This window comes from Bactrocera oleae, chromosome 4 (assembly GCF_042242935.1).
Source record: "Bactrocera oleae isolate idBacOlea1 chromosome 4, idBacOlea1, whole genome shotgun sequence".
Classification (NCBI taxonomy): domain Eukaryota; kingdom Metazoa; phylum Arthropoda; class Insecta; order Diptera; family Tephritidae; genus Bactrocera; species Bactrocera oleae.
The window spans coordinates 44,007,818-44,027,236 of NC_091538.1; the positions used below are offsets into that span (position 1 = coordinate 44,007,818).

At 32.6% G+C, this 19,419-nt stretch overlaps 1 protein-coding gene across 1 annotated transcript in view; it reads left to right on the plus strand.

Moving 5' to 3' along the window:
• Positions 1 to 3,958: 3,958 nt before the first annotated feature.
• Positions 3,959 to 19,419, plus strand: part of LOC106624360 (transcription factor SPT20 homolog) — a 32,780-nt gene continuing 17,319 nt past the window's right edge. Inside the window, exon 1 of the mRNA XM_014244088.3 lies at positions 3,959 to 4,345. Coding sequence (XP_014099563.1) covers positions 4,341 to 4,345 — 5 coding nt within the window. The 5' untranslated portion in view covers positions 3,959 to 4,340. The remainder of the gene's footprint in view (positions 4,346 to 19,419) is intronic.

Genomic DNA, 19,419 nt, shown 5'->3' on the forward strand with positions numbered 1-19,419 from the left:
GCAACTTCTTTAGGAGAAAAAGAGGTGTGAAAATTTGCATACCGATATCCTAAAAAATGGGAGACTTATTCACGTATACCAAATACAAACAGACAGATGGATATGGCTAAATCGATTCAATTTGTCTTGCTGATCATTTGTATATATATTCAATAGTGTCTCCGACATTTCCTTTCAGATGTTACAAACTTCGGGGCAATCTTAATACAGCCTGTTTGGGGTATAAAAACTAAGCAAAAATCGAAATATGTAAATTGCGCTTGTATATTTTACTTTTTCACATATAAATTTCACATATATCGCACCAAATATTTTGCCAATGATAAATGCCGTCATTCAAATGAAAAAAATATATACAAATAAATATAGCATGCAACGCCCAAACGAGTAGCAACGGTCAGTGCACGCGCCACACAATAACGCGCACAACAACAACAATCAGCAGCGAGCAATGCAAGCCAGTCTCAACAGCTGTACGGCGAAGGCTGCCGATGTTTGTTACACTTGCCGTGGCAGGAGAATCTTTGTGGGATGCAATTGTAAACTAATACCGTATTCACACTCAGCGAGCAGTGCTGAAATCACGCCTCAATGAGCTGCTGAGTGAAAGTGCAATGGACAATGGTGAGCTGTGAATGTCGGCTGGTGAATTGTTGCAACAGCTGCGGCAAAAACACTCGCAGAAGCATCTTAGTGTTGCACAAGTGGACTAACAGCAAAAATTCCGGCTGCCGCACGCCTCAATGAACTGTTGTGCGCGATATAAAAGCGAAAGTAGACACCACACACGAATGGTAACGGTAACAAGAATATTATTGCCGCTTAACGCATTTGAATGTTGAGTGCAATGGACGTATAATGCCACGTCTTTGTTTTATAATATTCAAAATATATAAATTTGAATAAGAAACATGTGAATTTTCTTTTTTTATCTATTATATAACCTTTTTACTAATATTTCTCCAGATATCTATTAGTAAATCGCTCTTAACTAACAGCATATCAATATCTAATATAACCTCCACCTTCTCGCAATTACTGGTTTTAAAACGATATCTCGTTGATATTGTCGGCGCAAAATGAGCGGCACAAAAAAATACGAAAATAGCAAGTGAAGCATCAGCGCATCTTCGTGTTGCTTTGGTAGACAGCATATATTGTCTAAGCAAGTTATTGCACTATCGCCGCCGTGGGTGCCTTGGATGCCTGTAGGCAGCAACGTGGCACCATATCGCATCAAGTCAACGGAGTAGAAGCGGCGCTGCTGCCTATTTTAAATAAATACACGCTAATATATGAAATTGCTGGTATATACAATGTATGTATGTATGTATGTGAAAATGTATGGAAATACACCTTGTGCAGTAATACTGTGTAACAACAACTACGCAAGAGTCGGTAATAAAACAAATGCTCATTGCAAAAATATAAAACAAAGAATAGAAAAATGAATTCATGGAGGCAAACCACTGAAGGCTGAGAAAATCAACAAGTAAAATCTGGAAAATGAACACTCACACAGCTAAAACACATGAATGTGCCCATATTGTTGCAAATGATCAGACATCTTAAGGTTTTTAGCGCAAAACCTGTATTTTGCGCCTCCCGCAAGCACAGCGACAGCGCATCTAATAACACATTTATATGCAAATACAGTTAGTCGTTCGCTTAAATGTTGTTATTTTAACTTATTAATTGGTTTAATGGTTTACTTTAATCGCTGCGCTGTGCTCAAGAGTTCTTGCACATTTTGCTCATCAAACCAACGAGTTTGTAGCATTGAGTAATTAGCATTAAATTTATTATATTTATTTAAAAAAAAAAATGCTGAATTAACTAAACGATTATGTTTAATTGTTTTCATATGTTATTTAACATCTACGTAGATAGTATCATTATTTCTTAAGAATTATAGCCAAATGATCGTTTACGTTCTTAATTCTATAGCAAAAATATACCTTAATTTGTTCATCATAAGCGCGGCACATACTAGGAAATAGAAATAAGAAATTTAGAGATAAACCCGCCATCTTAAACTAAAGAAATTATAATCTCTGGAAGCATTAAAAGAGCATATGTTAAAGACAAACTTCCTTTATTTTTCATGCAATCAGTTTTGCATCGAATCGTCACTGAGATGAAAAATGGATTTAAACGGAGAAAATTATGGGTTAATCCGGGACAACTATCAACATCGACTGCAAAAACAGATCGATTTGGTAAGAAGGTAGTGATCTGTATTTGGTGGGATCAGAAGGGTGTGGTATTTCATGAACTTCTAAACCTGGTGAAACTGTTAATACTAATCGCTACAGATAACAAATGATCAATTTGAATCAGGCATTGATCCAAAAACGAACAGAATGAGCCAGAAGACACGGCAAAGTAATACAATGCACCTGTACACAAAGCAAAATCGGTTCAGCATACTATCAAAGTACTTTTCGTCGTATTAACCAGAATTATCCCCTTCCGATTACCATTTGTTTTCATCGATGGGCCACGCATTGGCTGAGCAGCACTTCGATTTCTACGCAGAAGTCAAAAATTGGGTGTCTGAATAATTTTCTTTAAAAGATGAACATTTTTATTGGCATGGTATCCACAATTTGCCACAAAAATTTGTAAAAAGCAATTGTGAATACTTCAAATAATTTTTTTTTTACTTTCCAATTCATTATTAGTATTTCATTTTCACAAAAAAACCATCATTTCATACCGAAATTTTGAGATTATTTGTAAGAATTATTTACTTAGTGTAATCGGCAAATCTTTAAACCCATTTATCTCGTAACACCGTTTTCATAGTATATTTCTTCGAAACGGATATATTTAGATATAGATATAGATATAGATATAGATATAGATATAGATATAGATATAGATATAGATATAGATATAGATATAGATATAGATATAGATATAGATATAGATATAGATATAGATATAGATATAGATATAGATATAGATATAGATATAGATATAGATGTACTACGCTGACTTTATCTGGTATTTATACATAGCTCGCAGAAAAGAAACAAAACACCTCAAGTCTTGCAGTATTGCTAATCTATTTACCAACCATACACATGGTAAAATTCAAAATATTAGGCAAATTCAATAATTATTTTCAAATCTCTCTTTGACGGCAGTAGAATATCGCACTCTTTTTAAACAGATAACTTTTTAACCAATTCATTAATTTTTTTTCAACTATATTAATCTCACTATTGTTAGTCACTGTACTACTAAATTGCTTAATCTAAACCAAAATTATGATTCCAATTAAATAATAACTTAATTATTTCCTTTTTCCATTGTAGCGGCTTCAAATATATCAGGTATACATATTAATTTGTATCAACATTAATTTTATTAATTTATTTGCTATAATCAGTTTTTTCCAAAATATTTTAAAAACCAAGCACGGTTCAAGGCTTTGAATTTGACATGCAATACAAATTAGAATTAGTTGAAACTAAATTATACAATATTATTAAGAACGTTAACACTTAACGTAAAAGAACCGGAACGAAATATTACAAAATAGAATCGGAAATAGGAAGCGCAATCCACACTAATATATTACTTAAGATACATAAATAACAAATATTACATATTTAAATTTTTCACATATAATTCACTTCTAACACCCGCTTATAAACGCAACTACAATTAAACCACATTAATAAAAAAGCTCCATGGGTTAAGAGCGAAACAAACATAAACCACTCAAATATTTGAGTACAACTTTTGAAGAATTTTTACAAAATCCAGCGCAAAATTTAAACACCTTCTCAAGCGCCGAACGCTGACCCGGCAACATAAAATTGCATGTAATATGCCGCAACATCGAAACTTCCACTCAAAATGCCACTCAAGAGCGCTATGATATCTTTTGCGCTTAGACCACTCGCTCTGCAATTTTACGGTATAAAATATAAGTTTTTCAAAGAAAGTAAGTCATTTAGGTATTCGAGCTCGCGCGTTGAAAACAAAAGTCCAAAACTAACGGACTACGGCATAAGCATTAACGGTTTTAGTGTACCACAAGAAACGAAGTAATCACAGTGTACTTGCATACGAATAGCATAAAGCAATCAAAGAAACAACAAAAGTGAGAATTTGGTTGTTGAAAAGTTACAAAAATTTAAAAATAAAAAACAAAAACAATAAAATAAACGTGCCTTACAATACATTTCACACAAAAACAATACGTTTTCCGGTTCTTTAAAGACCCAACAGCGCTTCAAGGAACGGAAAAGGCCAGCTCTTTAGTTCGCCTTAGTCGATACGCAGCCTTTGTTAGCCCGAAAACTTGGAATAAATCACGAACAACAATGCAGTAAGTGTGAATTATTTATGCAGTTAACAAATCTCCAGCGAAAAACAAATACAACAAATGAATGAACTAAAGAAATACACCAGTGTAGCGTCTCCTAAATAAAAGCTAAGAAAACTCCTTTGTGATTATTCTGCAAAAACACACACCCATAGAGATGGCTTGCACTGGTCTATGTGTGTGTGTGTGTGTGGCAAAACTACAATTGTGGCTTTTGATGGCGTGGTGGCAAAATCGCTATTGTGATTACGTCTTCGAAGCGCGACTTGCGACTTTGATTGTGTCTGAGGTTGTTGCAAAGTCAATTGTTGCCGCTGATTTTTGTGAGTCATGACAGACCCAAGAGCAGTTACTAATTGTCGGTTATTGTCTGCTTTTCATGGCTGCTGTGCCCTGTTGAGTTTGCACTTTTGTTGCCATATACGAGTATATTGATGCTGTTCTTATAGCTATTGTTGTTGTTGTTGCTATTAGTGGCAGTAGTTGCGTCGATGACGGTGATGTTAGCACCAGTGGCAGCTGGCAGCTTGCCTATGACCTGCACTGCCCGCCTATTTATTAAATTGGCTATCAACTCATACATACATACATACAAATATCTGGCAATCAATCTCTCAGTCAGACAGACTACATTAGTCACAAATTGCATTTTGTCTAATTTTTCACTTTCTTGGAGGCAATGTAGGTTTTTTTGTTTTAATTCAAGTGATTAGCTCAGTCAATTTGCTTTGATGATTGTTCTGAGCATATTTGCATTTAAATAACTGTTGGGTGTTATTGTATTTTTACAATTTAGCCCCAAGTAAAATTGTTTTTATTTAAATTTTATTAGGTGGGTTTATGACTAAGACTAATAAGTCAAATGTATTTCGGTTGGTAGATTTTAATAAATATTAAAATAAAATTACGTGTCTAGTCTATCAAAAATTATATTTTTATTAATAGGATATTAAGTATTTGGCTTGAAAATTCGGCCTGAATTTTGATATCGACGTGGAATTGATCCAATATTAAAATTTAATATTGTTTACGAATCGGTAAAATCCTTGCCGCTTACGTCCGCTTTGGACAACTCTCAACTCTCTTGAGCCGATTGCCGATTGGATTCATTTGTGTAATCATGTGCTCATGTTTCATCCTTCTTCCAGTGGCGCAGAAATTTGTTCTTATTGCATTTGATCCATATCAAATCATCTTTTGAAAGTCGAACATATGTATAAATCACAATTACTTGAGCTTTCCTAATGTATGAGTATTGTAGCGTCACTGCCTTTTGATGTCTTCTAAATGGAGCGCCGCACTTGTACTGGTACAGTTATGATGAAATTAAGCAAAACTGTTTGACTATTTGACCGTTGAATGTACTCATGGAGATTCGCCTTAACCTTATCAAGCGATTTTTTTTTGCAACAATTGCTTTTTTTTCAATTTTTGTATCCACTGTAAAATACCAGAGACGACATCGTTTTGAGGCCAATAACTTGAGAACGATTTGAGTAAATGTCATGAAACTTTGACTGTATTTTAGATAATATTAGTGCTCTAAAACAAGTGTATAAGAGATACATGTTTTGTTTGTGCGTCGATAGTTCGGTCAGGCCATAATTAATTTTAGCCGATACAGTCTTCTTATTATATCCTAAACAGAGTATATTAAGCTTCCCACGAAGTTTTTAACACCCAGAAAGGAACGTTGGATACCCTATAAAATATATACGTAAATGATCAGCGGGACGAACTGAGCTGATTTAGCTATGTACGTCTGTCTATATATATTATTGCGATATGAAATCTATGAAATTTCGCAAATGTCTTTTTGTCTCCAAGAAGCTGCTCATTTTTCGGAACCGCCACTATAGCATATACCATAAATAAGTGGCATACAAACTAAACGATCAAAATTAAGTTCTTGCTAAGAAAACTTTTGTCCAAAAAAACGCTATATATATATTTGAAGAAAGTTTCCAAATCGAATTACTATAGCAAATAGCAAATCTGTTAAAATGAGACATTAATATTAGAACTTGCTTATTTTTGGATACGCAGTCAACAATTTAAGCATCCAATAATGCACCACTTTTGTTTAGGAAGTCTGCTGTTTAAAATCGAATACAAAACATTGAATCAAGAAAAATCATTTTAACACCCTCATCAATGTTTTTCGCGGAGTCCTCCTTTACCAACTGGCCGTCGTTTTGGGGAACTGATCGATATAAAAAATTGTGATTATAGTAGGAATACGGATTAGAAGTCATAAAAGATATAACGCGGTTACAAACACCTAATTAGTAAAATAAATTGGGGCAATTCAAACAGCAACGTGAAAACTGTATTATAAGAGTACATAATTTTCGAATGCGTAATCTTCTATGATGAGATTAAAAATGTATATTTGATTGAAAAGCATTTGATTGACTGCTTTCAGCTTGATTAGCTTAAAATGCTTTTCCATACAAATGCAATAATTATACCCAAGGGGAGACTGCACCAATTTAATAACACTTATTCTTAAATATTATTTCGCTTAATAGCTTTCGTTCCACTTCCATTGTGTAAAATTAATACAGCTATTGAATGAGTAGTGATTTTCAAATTCAATATTTCTTCCCATTCGTTCTCCATACATTAAAACCACAAAGCTTTAATTTACTGAATAACTGAGATTTATTGAAAAAATATTGAAATTCACTGAAAGAGCACCAACAATAACCTCGTACCCTTACACGTACTGGGGTCCAGGTAATGGGTTACTCATTCTTGCGCACTTATTTTGGCTAGCAACCAAAATGTGGCTGCACCCGATAAAAGAAAAGAAAAAATATGATTGTTGGTATGTGTTGATATCAATTTATAAACGACCTTCAATTTGATGCCAAATATGCGTGCAAAAAGTGTTGGGTCATAACCGTTTGTTTTTATTTGTTATTGCATTGTAAATTGGGTTAAACATTTGTGCACGTATAATAGCGCTTACACAAACAATGATAGACACTTTGTCGATTATAACGGAAAATAAATTGTTGTAAAGTGTTTACGCTTATGGAGCCGTAATATGCAATATAACTTGTATATTGAGCAATATTTTGTAATATATTTTAATGCTTATTTTTGTTTATGTATTTTTGTGTAATATATTTGTTAGTTTTTGTATATTTTTGCACATTTTTTTGCAATTTGCTTTTATTTTTGCCACTATGCGCGCTTTACCTACTAGTCAAAAAATAATTTAAAGGAAATATTTTTTAACAATTTAAAGAACAATTTCGTCTTTGTTATATAATTCTTAGTTAACTGTTTATTAATGCCAAGATGTGTAGTACACAATTTTTAATCTAAAATGTGTGCGCATTCAATTAATTTCATAACGTTGCCGAAGTGAAGTTATTCCATTTTCCATTCGACTGCGGTCAAGGTAAATCGTGTTCGCCTTTTGAAAAGTTGTTTTTACCGATTACCGATTAAATTGTATGCCACAATATTGATTATAAAAATATGTAATATTAAAGTGAATATATTAATTTTGTAATGGTATAGTTTAAATTAGTATTATAAAAGGTGTGAACATTATATCGATTTAAAAAAAGAATTCACTTTTATGTAAAAATGATTCTAACCGTTAGGCCTTTTAAGTTTAAAGAACGCAGATTTGCCTTGACTCTAAATTTAGTTAAGCAATAAAAGGGTATTTAGAGTACTCACGTGTCGGAAAACCAGTCGTTTTATTCTTGTGCCGAATAACCAAACGTAATATGTCATATATCGCAAGGAAGAAAAGCCGCAGTCCACGTCTAATCCAAGCAAGAAATACTTAGCTTTATCAAAACAATTATATTAACGAAATACCAATAAATTCTTAATTGATAACCTTATAATAATTATGTATGTTAGAAATTCAGTCAAATCTGGGGAGTAGTTAATTAGTGCTTACTTGGAACTCACTTGAACTTGCGCTCATGTACTTGTGCAACCTCCCTTCTAAAAACCTCCCTGCTAAACGGTATCACCATTGACAGGCGGTACAAAGTTTGTCACGTCATCTGTTGACACACCATATAAAGTTCACTTTGTTTAAATAATTATAATACTAGTTATGTAAGTATGTAAAGCAACAACACAAATCAGTGAGTTCAAAATTCTTTCACCGCTGGCTTTCGACTGTAACTGAGCTGAATAAAAAATTTATCATATCCTCAGCCACATTAAGGTGGTAAAATTTGATGTGACAATTTTACGCCCCTATTATGTAGGTCTATTGTCGCAAGTATAGTAGCCGCTCGGCAACCATTATCTGCTACGAAGAGTATCACAAGCAACAGAGTCAAGTCAGGCGACATTTTTTACATATGATGTATTACCACCATCCCTTGTTATGGTATACTGAAACGTCAAATTAAGACAACTTTTCGAAATCACTTGCCAACAGTATATATATTTTTTTATTTGTTCCCAAATGTTAATGATTAAATAACTAAAACTTATTTTCATAACATTTTACCTGATAAATGTTTTTCATGAATTTTCAATGTCCATACATGAAAAGACATATGATGGATGATGGAATTAATAGGTATTTAAATTTCAGAAATGGTAAGGATAAGATAATAGCTAATAATAGTCAATTTAAAATAGATATGAGCATATTGACTTATGATTTCTGTGGTCGTCATGATTTTCCATTTCTTTCTGACTCATTTTTCACTGGCGAATTCTGGTACAAATGTTGTACGCATTTACACGTATATAATAAATTTTCACACAAATAATACGAATTCAAAACTATTGACATTGACACCGACAACTATACACCAGTTGCCTTACATAATAGGGGTATTGAAATTGGAAAAATACTTTATTTTGAATTTTACTAGAATTTATTAATAACCTGTGTAAACTCTTTACAAAGAACAAAAAACAAAAACCACTTTACGAGCCCATTTTCAAACGAATATTTTTTCATTTATGAAATTGGGTTGTACCACAAACTTTACTACTACTGAGATAACATGGCTAATGAATAGTCAAACTAAAAGCAAAATTTCGTATTTGCGTTTACTTTTGACTTATTTTTCAGAGTGTTACATATAATTTGTATTAAATAACAGTAGCGTGGAAAAAGTGGAGCAATAAATATTTGCAGACCACTGGCTAATCACCAACGTGCGGTATGACATGTGTTATGCTTTTTGGTGATAATTAACACAATCCTCATGCCGCCATAGTCATTAGCAACATCAATAACTCTCAAAGAAAAATATTTACTCTGAATTTTTTTATTTTCGGATTAATTATAAAATTTTTCCGAAGGCATATTTCGCAACGGCGCACTATTTTACGCAGTATTCGGCCCGAGTAGGCCAGCATCAACGGTAATATAATATGAAAGGTTTATATAATAAATTTTTTGCAGAAGTAGCCAATATGTGGCATAAGTTGGAGGCATTAAAACGACATACTTGCGCGCAGCTAACACATTATTCGAAAAATGGTAATAAAAGGCAATTGTGGCAACCAAGTCACGCCTCAAATGCTTGTAGAGCCTATATAGACAATCATATATGAATAGAGCCAAGGAGCAAATTATAGGTAACTATGTGCAAGCATCGACGCGCTGCGTAAGCTTGACAGTTTTCAATTGAAAGTGATCACTTGCGTTCACGCAACGCTTGAGCTCAATTTCGTTGCTCTGATGCCGTAAAGTTGTCTTTCAAATCCTGCTTATGTGCGTATGCGCAACTGTATGGATAGAAGTACATATATATTAATAAGAAACCGCTTGCAACATTACAGCCATTGCTACGTGCATATTTATGTACTTGTAAACGGGTATGTGTGTGTTTGAAAGACGATTTAAGATAAGTGCCGCACGTATTGGCTTGTGATACACAATTAATATCCATACACATTCCTATAAATATTGGGGTACATACCCAGTGGTAAAGTGAACTTCTTTCATGATTTTATAGTTTGTAAATATTTTAACTAGCATTTATCAAACGATTTCATCTTCAACTTAGTAATATCAGTTATAATTAATCAATTTCGGCCTAGTTTGATGCTCCAATGCATAAACTTTTTTAATTTTTACAACAAATTCTCTGGTTATAAGATTATCAAAAGTGGTTATTTCTTACAAATGTTAAATCTTATTTGGTGTTATTTCTTCCTAGTGCCGATGCTTAAATACCGCTTTCATCTGCATTGACCACTGATTCGTGGGAAGGGTTATTATTTATTGAGTCATAAGACATTTGTAGAGATAAGTTGGAGGCCTACTCTATTCTATTTCATTTTTTATACAATAGTACAAACCGAGACTTTGGAACTCTATATACGCTGATATGGCCTTTACGTTATATAGAAACATCAATAAGATAATTTTGATGATTCTTTAAAACCAAAATTAGATGTTTCGAAAGTTCCTTATACTGGACGACTACTGTACTTACATTTGTATTGACTCCACATCTTTCGACTGGTACATTGTGAGTTCAAGCCACAGTTTAGACACCATTTAAATTTTTAGGAAACTATGACCCAATTATTTGAGTGATTTTCTTACTTGAAGATAAAATAATGTGTCATAGGCAAACGAAAACTTGAAGTACCTTTCATTTATCTTGAAAAGTTAAAATTGGTACCACCAATGAGAGAAATAACTGTACTAAGTACCCACACAATTATTTTCATCATTTAGAAGTTATAATTTCAGAGCTATACTTGTTGAACAACTTTGAAATGAAAAAGAGCTACTGTTAGCAAAGCCCATGTTGGCTTTAACTGTTACTATGGTCAGAAAATATGTAGATTACTAATTTATCTCTCAAAAATCAATCTAAGAAAACACGGGAAACATCAATAAGATAAACTTCTTATCACCTATTTTAGTGACCTATATTTGCTAAGAAATCGTAAATTAGAAAAGAGTTTGCGTAATCCTTCATGCATTCTAGATTCATCTTCACAAAACTAAAAAAAAGCTCACACAAAAGCTAAAAACAATTTACTATAATTATTTAGGCTGAAAACTGGCACTAACAGCTCAAATCGCACTAGTACTAAACCAAAAGTAGACTAAACCGTTAATTTTTTCTCTGCTGGGTACAACTTATTTGTAAATCTTAGCGCCGTAATTTATTTACAAACTGTTGTTGTTGTGAGTGTTGCGCAGCATTTTTGCAGACATGCGTAACACAGCGCCACCGCCTATTCAACTTTTCGGCTTTTTGTTTTGACTTGCAATGAGACGGATCACATTTAACCTAAGCGCTGAGGCATTGTCACAGCCCCTTAAAGTGGTTTCAGCTCACTCTTGGTTCAACCGATGCATTTATATGCAAGTGCCAGTCGCCATTCACCACCTGTCAAGTGTGGAAGTATGTGTGTATGTATGCGTGTGTGTGCACCGCATTGCCTCTCGGCGCTGCTTTGATTTTCTTTCCATTTATGTTCGGGTACTCACCCCCCTGCCCCGCCCGCTGTAGTGATTGAGCACGCACTTGTGGTGGCTAAAATTTCAATGCAACATAATATTGTGACTTGATTTCATGCAACACATGCGTGGCTAACATAACAAGCTATGAACATGTGAAAGACAATGCGCAAGGTAAACAAAACCCGGGCAATTGGAAGAAATATGGCGAAAAAGAGAAAGAGTCGTCATGCAACTGGCAAATCTAGCAATTCAAATGCAATTTGCCTTTTTTATACAAACATTTTCAACAATTACGGTTTTGTTTTTTCATTTATATTTATGCACACTAAATGTTATTTTGCAGTCTCATGGCTGTTTTCTGTGGCTTTTCGAAAGGCGTTTTCAAGTTTAATTTTTGCTTACTGTTGTTTTTTCTTTTTTTGAGGAGTTTATATAGTTAATTGTTGCACTGCTGTTATGCCTGGTGTAAATTCCTTGTCTCATTTGGCAGCAATGAGATGGCCCCAATTTTGTTACTTTTAATTTTTATTTTACAGACTAATCACTCGCCACAAATTATATATAGTGCTGCCATCTAACATATGTATTGAAAAGTACATTGTTGTATTTGTGTTAATGTGCCAGTAAACTCCTTTGCCATTTTTGGCCTCCACAAATTTTTTGACCTGAAAAATATGGTATATTTTGCTATGTAAAAACTCATAAAGCCTCTTTTACAATTATAAGTAATATAATAAGCAATAATTGGAAGCGCCATAAATATAACAAAATTTGTTAAATATGATTAATAATTTTAAAAGTTGTTTATATGTATATACAAGTATACCTACAAAGTGTGAAATCATATTCCCGGAGCATTAACTGTAAGTACTTGTGAAACTCAAAATAGCTTTTAATTAATAATAGTTTGCTGGAGATAATTCCAATACAATACACGACTCGAAAAAGTCGTCAGAAGTTTTTTTATATTTATGGATTTTAGTTATTTAAATTCAATTTTATTACTCAATTATTTTGTCGACATGCCGATTCATCACGCAATGATTTTATTTGAGTGAAAGGCATAAAATACAAAATTGTTTGGATTTATATCCAGACAAGCAAGGAACTGCTTGACTACTACTTGCTGAAAAACCCAATAAAACACTTTTATAGGCGTGAATTATATTTCCGGATATACCTTATGTTACAATATTCTGGAATTCAGAACTACTAAGATAATATAACCATGAAGACAGAATGGTGGATCAAAAAGGCAAGTTTGATATACTTTTTTGAAAGAGAGTTTGAAGAAAGCGAAGTAGAAAGTTTTATAGATTCTATTGAATTCTTTATAAGCTTACTTTTTCCGATAAATCCATGAGGAAAACGCCTTTAAGAAGTGTTAACAAAACAGTTAAAGTAGGCAGGGCAATAAAAAACTACACATACAATGTCGACGACGCAAGAAGAAAGCAAAATAAGATCTGCTAGATAAAAGATTAAAATAATAAACATACGTCTTAAATAGAGGGAATTATCTATTAATTTCTCATAAAAACGGTGAACACCTTTTGAACGTATTTAAGGGGCACACCTAATGTGTCAGCCTAAGAGGCGGCTTTTGTGAAATAAAAAAACAACTACTGGACCAAAAATATGTATTTTAATAATACACAGCAAAATTTTTTAAGAACAAAATTCATTTTTTTTTCGAGTTACACACGATTTCCAATGGCGGTAAAAAGGCTCCTCCACTGCTAGAGTGATTTTGAATATCACCGTGGATGAAACCAAAAAAAAGTATTTTACGGAAGATATTGTCTGTACGCTAATGTACAGAAAAATAACAAAAATTCAGTTTTGTCCTGCTAAAATTCGATTTTGGATCAGATAAAAAAACTGGTAGGTCATTGTATGGCAAATTATATACAAAACATGCAGAAAAAAATTGATAGTGTTTGGATCTTTGAGTAAATTTGAATAAATTTCCGAGTAAATTTGAATGAAAATATATTATATAATTAAAAATAACTTATTATATTTCGTCAAATTAAGCATTGTCCAATTACTTTCGACGGAGGAGAAAGATAGTAAAAGAGTGTTGTACCTTACGAGTGTTGTTTTAATTACTGGAAAGCATTTCAAGATTTTAAGTTGGCAGTCCGAGTTTTTAAAATATTTTCTCAATTCTCCTGTTCGGGATTCTTGGGATTAACATTTTATTTTTTTCTATTTCAATATACCAGATTTTCATTTTTAAGTTTTAGCCTGATTTTTGGAATAAAAAGTTTATTTTTAACTTTTCCATCCGATATTTCGGATTAGGAATTTTAAAAGATTCAATTATCTTCTTAATGCAAGATTTGCAACCCTTTCCAGTATTTGCAACTCTTTCCAGTCCAAATTTACTTCCAAACCATGCATTTAGTATTATTAATTTCATTTTTATCCATTTTTCATAATAGCTGCCATTAGTTTTCAATTTAAAATCTCTTTTTGTATTATTATTATATAGTAATATTGCAGGAATTCTTGTTAAGGTCATACAGAAATAAAATAAAAACCAATCACCACACCAAATAAGTTTTGATTGTCAGCTTTGTTATTGTTTTATTTCTGCCGTGGCCATAAAAAAATCAAAGCAACTGCCAATCATAAATATTAGGCACAACCACGCCGCTCAAATGGTGTTAAGCACCTTCAACATATGAAAATAAACATTTTAAATACATTGCTTCTCTCTTAGCTAATTATTCACATAAATATGTATGTACTGGTACTTGCAGTTACACATATGAGTACCAGTACTTACATACTTAAGTGAATTCATGATGTACGTGAAGTTTAATCGAAACAACTTGAAAAGCTTTTGATTTTTAAATTAGCTCTTATAGCTAATCCGCGAATATTCCCACGGCTGAAAGCTTTACATCAAAGTGTGAATGTGTATATGCACTTATAATAAGTAGGTATATAACATGTTTCTGTATTCTAAAAGTTGATGAGAAAATTCATATAAAGCAATCATTATTATTTTGCTACTTTACGAGCTGAGAATTGCTGCCGCAGCTGCTGATACATAAGAAATTAGTTGCAAAGCCAAATGTGCAAAATGTAATTATGAAGAATTTACTAATACTTAGAGATTGCAATGTACTTATGAATGTTTGCAAATAGTTTTTTTTGTGTTGAATTGTTTTTTTTTTTGTTAGATTTTGGCGCGAGTAGGATAACTAATTGACTAATTTGAAAGTAGGTCGGTGGCCAAGAAAATGGGATATGATTGCCTAATGGGTTGCTGTAGAGAAAACCATATATATATATATATATGAATATAAAGGGTTTTCCAATAAGAGTAAGTAACATCATTTAAATGGTAACCACAACTTCTTTTGCAGGAACGAATTTGATGAACCCAAATTTTTAAGTTCTTTTTCCACTAAATCAAGTGGTATGTCGTGAATAGCACTTTCAATATAGACTTCTAAAGCTTGAAGAACGTCTGGCTTATTGCTAAAGACCAATGACTTCAAATAACCCCACCAGAAGTAGTCTAATGGTGTTAAATCGCAAATTCCAAGGCAAAATCAGCAAATTCACTATGTTTACGGTGGTCAAAGTGCTTTAGTTCTTGAGTGAGAAAAATTTTATTCGGATGCAAGCCCAAATCCTTTCTCAAAATCCGCCAGGTTGTGGTTTAAGACAGTCCCAATTCTTGAGAACGTCTTGGAATAGACTAATTGCGGTCTTCAACAACACTCACGACTCAGTGAAAGCAATGGTTTACCCACAAGGTCATGAGAGCGATAGCAAAATATAAAAAAAAATACAAAATTGCTTAGAAAATTATATATTGACATAAAAAAATGTCAGAAATATGTATATTCAGAATATAGGAGGCAAGCATGAAAAAATGTATAAATTTGTATATACATATATCTTTATTTATTTAATATTGTTTGCATAATTTTTTTTATAATTATTTGCCACAGTCGAGTACAGGAAAATAAAAGAAGATAATTCAAGCATTAAGAAAAAAGTTGTAATTATATTTATGCACTAAGATAAGAGAGTTAGGTTTAAATAAAATGAGATATTACTCTAGTAAATTGTTTAAACTCTTTAAAAACTGAAAGGTGTGTTATGTAATAAATAATCTGTTAATATTTTTTTAATCCCAATGGAGCAATGATCTTGTTTTCAACATATAATCGTTTATACACACATATTAGCAGACGTCAACACAGTTTAATGTGCAATCAGCTAGTCAATTATTTCAAGTTCGTTGCTTAAGTCTTTTGTTCACGCTTAATGATTATGTTAATACATACTTATTTTTTTATAAACTTGTAAACAATTAGCGCGGCTTAACACATCTAAATATCTAATTTTTTTAATTAAAGTAGTAAAATGAAAATATTACAAGCTTAAAAGCATTACGCACGCTTTATTTAAGACAGCATACATGCTAGCATGACAAATCAAATGAACTTGAAAAGAGGGAGAGGTTGCATATACTTACATATGCATATAAAAAACACTATATACTTTTATTTTAGAAAATATTTTAAAATAGTATTATCAATTTTCGTAATTTCAGTAATTCTACTATTAAACTTGACGAAAGTAGGGGAGATTTCAATAAAGAAGTAGTTAGATATTTAATTGTTAACGCCATTTTACAATTACAAACTGAATTTAAAAATATTTTAAAATTGTATCGTAGCTTTACAACAGAAATTATTGTAACAAAATAAATAACGGTTGATAAATATAATTATTTTCTTTGACGTTAAATGGCAATTATTATGCGTATTAGACTCCAGCTTGAAACTTTTCAGATAGAAATTACTATGTTTACGTTGAAATTCCAATTTTAAATTATGAAGAAATCACATAATAGTAATATAATAATTTTATTTCTTTGACATTGCTTTAAATGCATATAAACGAAAATTATTGTTATAGCAAGACAAGAATGAATAGGATGGGGTTATAACAATGTGCGTTTTCATATAGCGGTAGTGTTTAAAACGTACAAATCGGTGGAAAAGATATTATAGTTGTATAATTATATAGTAGTTTGTCTTATAATATTGGGCGTATAACCTTATATTTTTATGGTTTTTTTAAATTTACACGTTTATTCACAAAAAACATGTACAGTAGTATTATTGAAAGAATTGCTTATCTGAAACTACAATATTTGAATATCTTTCGGGAAATTTTTGAATTCCATCTGCGACGGGTTGGCGGCCAAGAATGAATCAAGCCCATTTTTGATACAATCTGCGGATGTGAACCGCATTCCGAAGAGGGTGTTCTGCATTGACCGAAACAAGTTGTAGTCAGAAAGGGAAGATCTAGGTTGTAGGACGGGTGTGCCAAAACTTCCCAGGTTGTTTTTCGAATATTTTTTTACCCAGAGGCGGCCCGAGAAAATTTAATGCCCTAGATGAACCCCAAATTTGACCCCCCTTCTAAGCCTATTTTGCTTTAACAACAAAATTTATAACTTTTGAAAGTTTATGTTCGTTGAAATATATTTTTTCTGATAGGATAAAATGTTTATGTTACTATGGAAATTTTTGTCCGAAAACGCAAAAAAAACCACTATCGATTCGCTTTTTTTATTTCATTTACCCATTATTTCGTAGAAGTAGCTATTTAGTGGGTTAATTTTTTGCAGTTTTTGAGAAAATTTACCATAGTAATGTATATAATGTTTATACTACCAGTAAGAAGAAAATTCAATAATAAAAAAGCCTACTGACTTTTTAACAAAGTTTTATATTTTGACGTGAGAATTTTTAATTGAAAAGGATTTTTTTCGATGTTAGGTCAAAAAACCGTAAAATTTGGTTCTATATTTTCTATAAATTTGGCTATTTCACTTTTTTCTTAAAGTTTTGTCGGAAATCGGGATAAACCGTTTTTAACCTCTATAAACTTAACCACGCCCTTCCCCTGATTTTTCCGACCTCAGATCGCTCATTAATTATTTTTTTCTTCATGGTTGTTATTTTATCTTTCATTTCCGGTGGGTTTCATCCTACTATGATATTTTTTGTTTGCAAAAATAATCTACCCTGATCTACTGTTTTAAGCAATTTTTCTGCCAATTACTTGTACTTCCTTTAATACAAGTACAACTGATGCATCTAAATTCGTCAATCCACCGAGAATTGATAACGTTTCTAACATTTCATTGTTCAAAATGGCTGTTAATGTAAAAGACAATGCAGTATCAATAACGCCAAATTATAAATTAATTTTTAAATTTTCTTTGGCATCGCAAATTGGCTTATAATTGAACTGTTTTTTCTAGTTTCTCAAGCGAACTGGTGTTGTGTCTGGTTCGAATCATCGACGCATAGCAGCGTACACCATGCAACAACAACCACTGGTTGCTACTATTTACGGATTAATCAATACTCCGGTTGTTGTTTATAATTTGTATTAGAATGCGGAAGTATGAAATATGATTTTTGTATATTATATACGAATGAAATAAATAAAGTAATTTTGTAAATTATTTTATATATTATTTGAATAAAATATAAAAAGTAAATAAACAAAAAAATTAAATATGTAAAAAAAAAATGCCAAATTGCCGCCCTAGGCATCATGAATATTCCGCTTTGCGATTGATTTGACTTCTTTTTGTAGCGTTCAAGCAGCAATTCTGGCATATAAAATCGTCTCCCAACTTTGGCTCCATTCAATATGTAGCCGGCTGCTTTTAAACGTTTTGAAATGGCTGTTTTAGTGACTACCAAAAATTCTGCGAGGTTTTCTTGTGTTTGGCAACATTCTTCATCGAGCAATGCCTCCAGTTTCTCATCTCATTGAATGAGTAAAATATTAAAAACAAGTAAGGAAGGGCTAAGTTCGGATGTAACCGAACATTTTATACTCTCGCAAAGTCAAATGGTATACTCGTTTGAGATTTCTTTGTGGATTGACTGATATTTTCGGTAGAAGGTCAACTATAGGCACTGGGGTCCACATATTTAGTACTTAGGGGTTTGAACAGTTTTGGTTCGATTTAGACAATTTTTGGCCGCAAGGTGGCATACTTTAATTGCATTATTCAGTTTTACCCCGATATAATTATTGTTACCTGATTTGCATAGTGGAAAGTGAAAGAATCAGATGGAATTTAAAATGGTGTTATATGGGAAATAGGCGTGGGAGTAGTCCGATTTCACCCATTTTCGCACTATGACATAGAAACATGAAAAGAACGTTATGCACCAAATTTGGTTGAAATCGGTTTAGGAGATCTCAAGATATGGGTTTTCACCTAAAAGTGGGCGGTGCCACGCCCACTGACTAATTTTGAACGCGGTTCCTATAAAGCCAATTTATACCATCTCAGAGATAAAATTTAATGTCTCTGGCGTGTTTAGTGCTTGATTTATCGCGCTTTTAGTAGTTTTTAACAGTACCGTTATATGGGGAGTGGGCGAAGTTGCCACCCGATTTCAACTATTTTCACACATAGAAGTGCTAAAAACATTTGCTTCTAGTGAATTTTGTTATTATAGCATTAGGGGTTTAGGAGATATGCACATTAAACCTATTAGAGGCGGGACCACGCCCACTTTTTAAAAAAAGTTTTAACTGCAGATGCCCCTCCTTAATGTGATCCTGTGTACCA